The sequence below is a fragment of the Melitaea cinxia genome, chromosome 6 (assembly GCF_905220565.1).
Source record: "Melitaea cinxia chromosome 6, ilMelCinx1.1, whole genome shotgun sequence".
Taxonomy (NCBI): domain Eukaryota; kingdom Metazoa; phylum Arthropoda; class Insecta; order Lepidoptera; family Nymphalidae; genus Melitaea; species Melitaea cinxia.
This window is the reverse complement of record NC_059399.1, coordinates 16,211,291-16,221,031: the sequence shown is the minus strand read 5'-3', so window position 1 is coordinate 16,221,031 and position 9,741 is coordinate 16,211,291. Positions and strand designations below refer to the sequence as shown.

Below are 9,741 nucleotides of genomic sequence, written 5' to 3'. Positions count from 1 at the left end.
AACAAAATGAGAAGAAAAAAAGAAATTGCACCGTATTACACTAAATCATCTCCATCTTAAGATAATAATCCTTAACGTTTTTTTTAAAGTCAACAGTGATTTGGCCCCCTTATGGGTAAGGGCCAGAAGACTATTCCATAATTTAATAGCCTGAACAGTAAAAGACTGACTAAAGTACTTGGACTTATGTACGGGTAGCTTCAGCATAAGTCTTATTTTATGGTTTGAGTTTATTATAACCATTTTCAATGTAAAACTTTAAAATGTACCCATTTTTTTCTTAGGCTTCACTCATTTTACTCATCTGTTTTTCTATCCACCGAGAAAAGAAAAACAAATTAAAAATGGTGGAAAACTGTGTTTTACTTTTTCATTACATTTTTAAAATGTCACTTGTTATGGTATTTATGGCAATTATAATGGTATCAAAACCTGCTACAAACAATACAACCAAAAAGATTTTATTTGCAACTTTTTACTAGAAAATCCGAAAAGCCTTTTTTCCGACCAATTACATATAACAAGCGTTTGAAACATTTTGAGGTCGTTGTGTGAAATTATTGTGTACATTTTTGGTATTAAAAATATGAAAAAAAGTTTTTAATATCATATCAAAAATCCGTTCCAGCGCTTAGAACCGAATATAAAATCATCATATTAAAAATTCCGACCTTACGACTATAGCTTAATTGGGTAAAGCACCGACACGGTGAGTCGGAGATGCAGGTTCGATCCCCGTTGGAACGTATTTTTGATATGATATTACAAAAAATGTTTAAAATTCCCTCATGTGTGAGTAACACAAAAATAAACAATACGAAAAATATAATAATTTTTCAACGTTTACTGAATATTATCAACAAACAATTTTCGAAAGAAAAATACACACAATTACCATTCTAATAATAACTATCAACCTCTCATCATTATAATTGTAAATATCTAAAGCAAAACAAAAGTAATTATATGAAATAGAATTAGCATACACACAAGGTCGCCCGCACCTACGATAAATAAATAATACTTTTTTTTTAGCCGGTTATAAAAGTTGCATATTTTTTTTTATAATTATTGCACGTATAAATGAAACAAACACAAAGAAATACGTATAACAACTATATTATTTGATTTTATCGAGATAAGCGTCTAAAAGATCTTGATCATTTTCTGTTTCTCTTTTCTGATTTTTTAACACTTTTGTATTGGTATATGTGTTTATGTAAAATTTACCAAATAGATAGATAAATAGTGATGCATTTACGTTTATCATTAATATTAGAGTGTATGTTGGAGGACATCCAGGATAGATGGCGCTGGCTACTGCATGGAGCAAAATCAACACGAACTGTACCTAAAAAGATTATATTACATATAATATATACTGCGAAAAATTTACTCTATCGACTCATCAAATTATAAAGTATTATTTAATATATATTTTTTATACCAAAACAACGGCAAACAATTGTAGCTTATGGACGTCTTATGCATTACACGTTGACGACACTACTCTCGGCCTTCCCCAGGAACTCTGACTATCTTAGTCAACACGCAAAAACGACTTGATCTTTTTTAAAGTTAAGGTAATTGTAAAGCGCTGTTTCATGTGAATACGATGATATATTGTTGATGGATTGTTGAAGTTATCGGAAGTTATCATAAATATATTTCATAAGATATGAAATAATTATTATCCATTAAAGAGATGGGCGAAGATCGTGTCTAGTTCGGATGTTAGAATTTATTTACAGTCACGCCAGTACTGTCAAGCCATCACTTGTGAAATCGCGGGATAGAGCTAGTAATAACTTAAGCATTATTTATAAGTATTGTTATTAATTATTTTAATATATATATAAAAAATTTATATAAAAAATATTTTTATATATAAATATAATAAATTTAAACGATTAATGAAACAAAATAATATAAATGAAAATTAAATTTAGTATTCACAATATTAGCCAATTGTAATTAAAGTAATTAATGCTGATGATTTGCAAAAAAAAAAAACAAAATGTATTCCATGCGTCTGAACTATACAATCCCTGTGTGAAATGATCTTTGAACTTGTAATTAAAATATAATTGAATACATAAATTGCTATAAAAAATACTATTCCAGTAGACACGTATGTGTAGTGCTAACGTTTAATCTCTAAGATCGCGATTACGATTACAGATCAACAAATATAAATATTATTATAATTATGATTAATCTAGGTGTTTCGTTCTGTAGATCTTTCCACTATGCCTGGTGGAGCACGTTAAGCCTCTGGTTTTAGTTGCTATTTAATATACTTTTAACAATCGTTGACCTCAACTACTATTATTCAACAACTAATATTCAATATTTAAAAAAAAATACAAAAAGTAATGAAAATGCATCATCACAGTCTATAAGGAGCCATAGATTAAAAATAGCAACTGTCAAATAGCGCGCGAAAACGTCAAAGTCAAGTTTAAGATATTACCACACTTATCTCAGAGTTATGAGGGATGTGCGTCGCACAAAGTAAGTCTTTTAAAATTAATTCATTACTGAGCTCGACAGTTCAATGATTTCACAACCCTGTATGGGACTTATTATAAACTAGTTGTGACAGTGACTTCGTCCGCGTGGATTTAAAAAAAATGTTGTTCAGCTCGCAGAGTTTCTAAGTAAATAAATTTCTAAAATTAAAGCAGCCTAAGCTACCCCTTATTACATTAGCTATCTGCCAGTAAAAGTCCCGTCAAAATCGATCCAGCCGTTTCAAAGATCAGCCGAAACAAATAGACGGACAGACAGACAAACATTGTAAAAAAAATGTTATTTTGGTATATGTACCGTGTATAACAGCCATATGCATTTAGTAAAAAGCGGTTATTTTAATATTACAAACATATACTCCAATTGTATTTATTTGGATAGATTAAGGACTGCACAAACACCCAGACCACGGCAAACACCTGTATAGCCAATACAAATGTTTGTCATGTGCGGGGATCGAACCCGCAACCGCCAGCGCAACAGGTACAATCCATGGCTGTAATCGCTGCGCCAACGCGGCGTCGTGGGTGTTTGTGCAGTCCTTGTGGGTCTCTCCACCGTGCCTCGGAGAGCACGTTAAGCCGTCGGTCCCGGTTGTTATCATGTACACCTGATAGCGATCGTTACTCATAGTAGGGAATATATCCGCCAACCCGCATTGGAGCAGCGTGGTGGATTAAGCTCTGATCCTTCTCCTACATGGGGAAAGAGGCCTATGCCCAGTAGTGGGTTATTACAGGCTGAAATGTATAGATTAACTTTTTTTGATGGAGTTACTTACCAATTGTAAAGACGTTATATACTTTTTCCACCATAAATTCTTTGCCAATTCAGGAACAGCAGACATTCCATAGTACGTGTACATGATGACGTGAACGTAGGAATTTAAAGTGCCGAGGAATATGGTGTTGTACGAAGGTTCATACTTCAGATTGAACCAAGTACACCACATCACTGTCAGGTGATGGTAGACATGAAGGAATGTAACTTGGTTATCCTTCTTTCGGAGAACAAATAGTATTGTATCTAAGAGTTCGGTGACTTTTGCTATGAAATAAGTGTATATACTTGTGGTAATCTAAAAAACAATGTATTTTTACATTTTTGGTAAAAAGTAATATATTAAATATTTTGTTTCGAATTTAAAGTTGTAGCTTTAATCGTTGTTTTACTTAAATTTTTCATATTTTTTTTTAATTTGTTAAAATTATTCCAAGGTTCCATTTGAATATTTATATATATATATATATATGTGCGTGTGTGTTTTCTTTGCATAGCTTAAAGTAAAGTTGTATTTTTAACATATATGTATGAATAAACATAATTGTCACTGTTTATGTTTTTACATATTGGTATTTTTTTATTAAAACTTATATACCTTTTTGCGTCTGTATGATTTATGTTTTTATATATTATATATGTATATTATATATAGGTAATCATCTTCTTAGTAATTTTAACTACAATATTTATATTTTTTTTAATCTATTTTTTTAAACATGCACGTTCTATTGCGTCACTCTATATAATATGTAATGTCTACTTACAGTATATCGACTTTCAGGTATTTCTAGTAAGCATGACTTTCCTATTAAACCATTTCGCCAAAGAAGGCTTGTACCCTGAAATTATTCATATTATTATTTTGCACACAGAGGTAAGTACATCTTCATTTATAAGCGTATAGTAAAATGAGTTTGATTTATAAAATATTATGTTGTTAGCCAGTAATATAATTAACTAATACTAATAATTTAGTAAACTCTAACAAGCACAAATACTAAGAATCTTTATTAAGTCTGATATTTGAAAAAGATCAACAATGAACTTGGTATATATCCTGTTTTAGATATAAATGAAATAAAAAGAAAAATGAATTAATACAAAAATAAAAAATATATATATATATATATTTAACTGAGTCATTAAAAATGATTTAATGATATTAATTAAATTACTTATAATTTATTTATATCATAAAAATATCGTTAACTGTAATCTTTAGATTAATGTGATGACGATGATGAAATAAAAAATTTACTAAATAATTCATGAAATATAAAGTTGAATTTATACGTTACGAGTATAAATATACTTACAATGTAACATAAGTAGAGAGAAAACGCCACTTGAAATATATTGTATAATATAAGAAAATTATTCATAGATATCGGTGGACGATTTTTCATGAGTCTTGGACCAACACTGACCACGAATAATAAATATGATATAGTAATTATAATTAATGGATACGGCGTTTTCATAAGTATCCACTGATCGACATATTCCACTGAAACAAATGTGTGTGTAAATATGTACATATACACATCATCTTGATCGACGTCTTCCTCATAATTTCCTTCATCTTATGTCGCCGTTTTTGTTTGATTTTCAAAATATTTAGTATAGCATACAGGGATTGTTTCAAAATTTAACCAGTCTCTTTTTGTTATACCACTCACTTACTTCAGCCTATCGCAGTCTACTACTGGATATGAGCATTCACAAGTTCGCGCCTAAAAATGGCGTGAGCTCATGTCATTTGCCCATATTCACCACGATGGGCAGGCGGTTTGGCGACCGCAGGGCTGACTTTGTCGTACCGAAGACGCTGCAGCAAGTCTTCGGCCTGTGTATTTCTTCAATGCTTGAAGACAAAAGTCTTCGAGCAATGCGTCCTGCTGTCCCCCGGCCCGTTGGACCGACGACCTACGTAATATTACCGGTGTAGGCTGGATGAGGATTGCAGAAAACCGGGACGTCTGGCTTGAACTTGGGGAGGCTTATGTCCAGCAGTGGACTGCAATAGGCTGAGCTGACTGACTGACTGACTCTATTTCAAAGCCAGCAGTTGGATGCTTAACCTGTCATCGGTCGGCTTTTTAAGTTCCAAGGTGGTAGTGGAGTTGTGTTATCCCTTAGTCGCCTCTTAGAACACCCACGGCAAGAGAGGAGTTAGCTATATTCTTTACTGCCGTAATCACAAAGCAAATTTTATTATACCACTGATGTGAAAAACAAACGTACATTTTGCATTTATAATAAACGATTACAAACACAGGCAATGAAATCCTGCAATACAAGGCATAAACATCCCACCTTCGCTATCAATGTAGTGGACCTTGAAGAGCTCTTGATACCTTACTAACCATAGTAATTATTACTAGCACCACTTCGTGAGCCATTACTCTAACCTAATTACTTTAAGAACACAACACTATTTGAGAGCAAAGTTATTTGGCTATGATCTTCTGTAAGATTGAAGCGTTTTCCCTGTTGGAGTACTCCACATTGAGAAAGCTAGCTGGTGCTCTGCCCTGCTTCAAATAGACTATATAATCCTTCACTAGATATCTTTCGTCTACTTTGGTTATAATTTAACTATCAAGAGTAACGATCGTTAACATAATTATGTAAATGTAGAAATCAGAACCGACGACGAATCGAAATGTAAAAATTCAAGCTAAGAAGTCCAATAAAAATAATATTTATACAAATACAAATACCTGCGCAGACCAGAAATTATACCCGCAATCGTCCCAGCTTATCAACATTCGATACAACTGCACCAGAATGTTCATATGATCGATATAACAATACTTGATGAAAACCAAAAGTTGAAAGTATTCAAAAGACTTACAAGCACCATTAAAATTCCACTTTCCACTAGTTGAGCCATTTTCCAATATTAAATTATTTTCCATATTTATTTTACTAAGATTTATATTTTATATTATTTTTAAAACATTAATTACTTTTTACAAAAACATTGCCTGACGATCGTTTGTTTGCTGCGTTATAATCAAATAATAAGGTATTATAATAATGCGTTATATTTTAACAATGGTTTTGTTTCGGTTTTTATACATAAATATTAACAAGTTTCAGGCAGGATTCAACAGAAGAAATGTAATTTAATTATTTTATTAAGGTTCATTATTTTAAACAAATTAATTTAATAAATAGTACTATAAAAGTGCTATAGCGTTCAAAGAGCAAATATATGCTACAATATGAGCGATCTTACGACAAAATCTTCAAAAAATTAAAAAGAAAAACATTGCTTTACGACAAAAACTATTTTGTCGCAAACTAACTTTCACTTAACTGTATGGTTACGGCAGTCCAGAATTTAGACACCCTCTCGATTCTCATAGGTGTCGTAAGAGGCTACTAACGAACAACAAAGTTCCACTACCACCTTGAAACTACTGAAGTCGACCGATGGTGGGATAATCATCCTACACCTACAGCCAGCTTTAGGATGGTTATCCCAGCAAAAAGCCAGCATTTTAAAAACACAGTCAATACGATAAAGCCAGCCCTACGGTTACCAATCTGGCTGCCCAGCGTGGGGACTATAGACAAAATATATGTCTACGTGCCAAAATTTCAGGTCTCATTTCCTGTCAGCCCCACTATTTCCTGCTACGGCATCAGTCTCGGTAGCGGCGGGACATAAGACAGAGGGTGCTAGGAATATTTGTAACGGGAAGCTGCCATCCAACACTACACCTAGCAATGTTTAATAGACACATTCTACTGCTGAACCATCACTTCACCGAACTTGAAGTAGAAATAAGTCACATTTAGTGAAACATACTGAGATTATCTGAAGTCCAAAAAGAAGGCGAGGACACGGTGATCTTGGGTTCTGGACTATTATTCTACTTCCGTAAAGGTGATGGGCTTTTTGAGAAAGTAGGAGTACAAGACCGCGACGAATTGAAAATTGGACCATACAGATTGAGGCGCAGGAATTGCAGGGGGCTGATGCTTGTCAACTTTCTCAAAGCAGAGGAATTCATCTTGATGAATTTATTTTTCGAGAAGAAGCTCCAAATCCGGTGGACATGGCAGAATCCTATTACTTTGACGAAGAACCAGATGGATCATAGCGGATAAAAGGCATATATTCAGAGATGTCTCGGTAGTTAATAAGTTTAACGCCAGAAGCATCTACCAGCTCGAAAGAGCAGCAAAAAGAGCGGGTCTGTTTGATGAAATATATACTCCGACCTATGCTGCCCCAAAGACTATGTAGTTTCGAGCTGTTTGAACTAAAACTCCATATCCGATTCGATTCGCTGGAAACCATATACGACGTAGACGACATGACCGATGATGTGGCGAAGACGTTGTGTACAATGGGTCGCAGACACTTTCTGCCGATGAAATCAACTAATCAGTTCGAAATTTCTCCCGAAGCCTTAGATATTATGCAGTGAAGGTACGAGTTGCCCGCTGCTCAAGCAGTTTCCCCAGAACAGAAGGCTTTTATCAAGTGGGTAAGGAAACTTGTGTACAGAGACCTCTACTACTCAAATACGAGAGACGTACTAATTTTATAGAGCCCAAAGTTTCTCAAAGACCATTTGGGAGAAGTTTTCTTGCGAAGCTTAAAACAGCAGATGATAGAACAGTTTCACCTTTCCCTTAGATCCAAGAGAAGATAGATAAATTCTTTGGACTTGTATTAGTGGAGCACACACAGACTTGAGACTGGGGAACCAAAGATCTAGGTGCACCATTGTTGCACCATTTTTCCGGATATAAAAGTCGACGAGGTTAGTACAGCCCCGGGGAATGACAGAGTTACAACTGAGCTCCTTAAGGCCACAGAGTGACCTGTCCTAAAAACCTTGACAAGACTATTTAATGCCGTAACCCACCGGGGTACCACACCTCCAGCTGGTCTCAGGCTTGGTAGCAAGCAGGCTGGGTTTTTAAATTGATACAGCCCTATAGACCACATCCATAGTATTCGGCAGATTATTCAAAATATAATCCAGCACAGAATATATCCAGTTTTTATTATTATTAAGGCTAAGATCTAGACTAGGAAAAACCGAATTAGAAAAACCGAATTATGGGGTTTTTGGGTGTGGAGGGCGGAGGGTGTAGGGGAATCTATACAAGGTAACACTGTCACATATCAAAACCCCATGGTTATGGAGATATCTATGGTTAAAGTTTTGAGGTTAGAAGAAGAATTTAAAGCTATTATAATGCCTTTGAGCTCGTACTGTATGCATTGTGTGACAAATCGACACTTTTAAACAAAATAACGCGTCAGACATAATATTCTAATAAAATTAGTAACATTGCGTGCTAGAATGTAGGTTTAGAAATTCGAAAAATACCCAAAACCGAAACGGAGCACCCCACTGTCCACGTGGTCTTGGTCTGCCCTACCCCTAGAGTGTTTTTAGCCCTTAGTGTTTTTTTTTGAGCCGCGGAGGCGCGGAGGGGATGAGTGAGCGTGCTTTCGCACGCAAAGGTGGAAGGGCTGCACTCCCCGCAGCGCCGCAGTCAAGCGTTCCTCTAACTTTAAAGGTGGTAGATTAATTTGAAAAAACGCGTGTGAAATGTGAAAATAACGTGTGAAAGCTACGAAATTCTTCTTCTAACCTCAAAACTTTAACCATGGATATCTCCATAACCATGGGGTTCTGAGGTGTGACAGTGGTACCAGGGGTAGAGTCCCCCCCCCTTGCCTAACGGTCCCGAAATTCGGTTTTTCCTAATCTAAAGCTTTACCATTATTAAAGTAAATTACATGTAGTCTTTCGACTGTTGGAAGCTCCTTTTCTATACTTGCAGGGCGCGGGCGTAGGTCATACTCGCACTCTTTACAATATTATGTAGGTAGTACTTTAAAAGATTATAACAAAATTGTAACGTACACCGAACACGTGTATGCGTGCACGCTCTTCGGAGTTCCGATCGAGTCTATCGTGTGGCGGAGGGAGTAACTCAGAGCAGTGCCTAGGACTTGCGACCCAGGTGTAGGTTTAAGGAGATCCCCTTTGAGATACGTATCAACGCTCACCTTCACTGCTCGAGTTATACGCCTCGTCTAGCCAAATTAATCGTAATAGATAACAATTAATTCGTTTGCACAAATAAATTATTGAACGAGTCTAGGTTAAGCTACTAGCAAGATACAACAAGTGTATCGTGCCAAGCCAGAGCCAAGACTGCCTTAGCGGCGGTTGCACCGTTCGTTTCGTACACGTCAGAATAACTCGAGTAATATAATAAATGAGGGTAGACGACTATCGAACGATGTGCTAGGTGGCGCGATCGTTGCATCTGTTGTTTATAAATTCCTTGCTAATTGCGTATGACAGCGCTAGTGTTGACATATATAAATATAAATCGTTATTTTTTAAAAAAGTGTTCGTTTTTTTTACGACAACAAACAAA

At 35.2% G+C, this 9,741-nt stretch overlaps 1 protein-coding gene across 1 annotated transcript; it reads right to left on the bottom strand.

Annotated features, from left to right (window-relative positions):
* Window positions 1–824: 824 nt before the first annotated feature.
* LOC123654789 (elongation of very long chain fatty acids protein 7-like) lies at window positions 825–6,236 on the bottom strand. Its single transcript, XM_045590674.1, has 5 exons — window positions 6,173–6,236; window positions 4,632–4,822; window positions 4,080–4,154; window positions 3,314–3,610; window positions 825–1,351 (listed from the first exon to the last, which is right to left on the bottom strand). The coding sequence occupies exons 1-5, from the start codon at window positions 6,234–6,236 to the stop codon at window positions 1,121–1,123; spliced, it is 858 nt and encodes a 285-aa protein (XP_045446630.1). The 3' UTR covers window positions 825–1,120.
* Window positions 6,237–9,741: the final 3,505 nt, after the last annotated feature.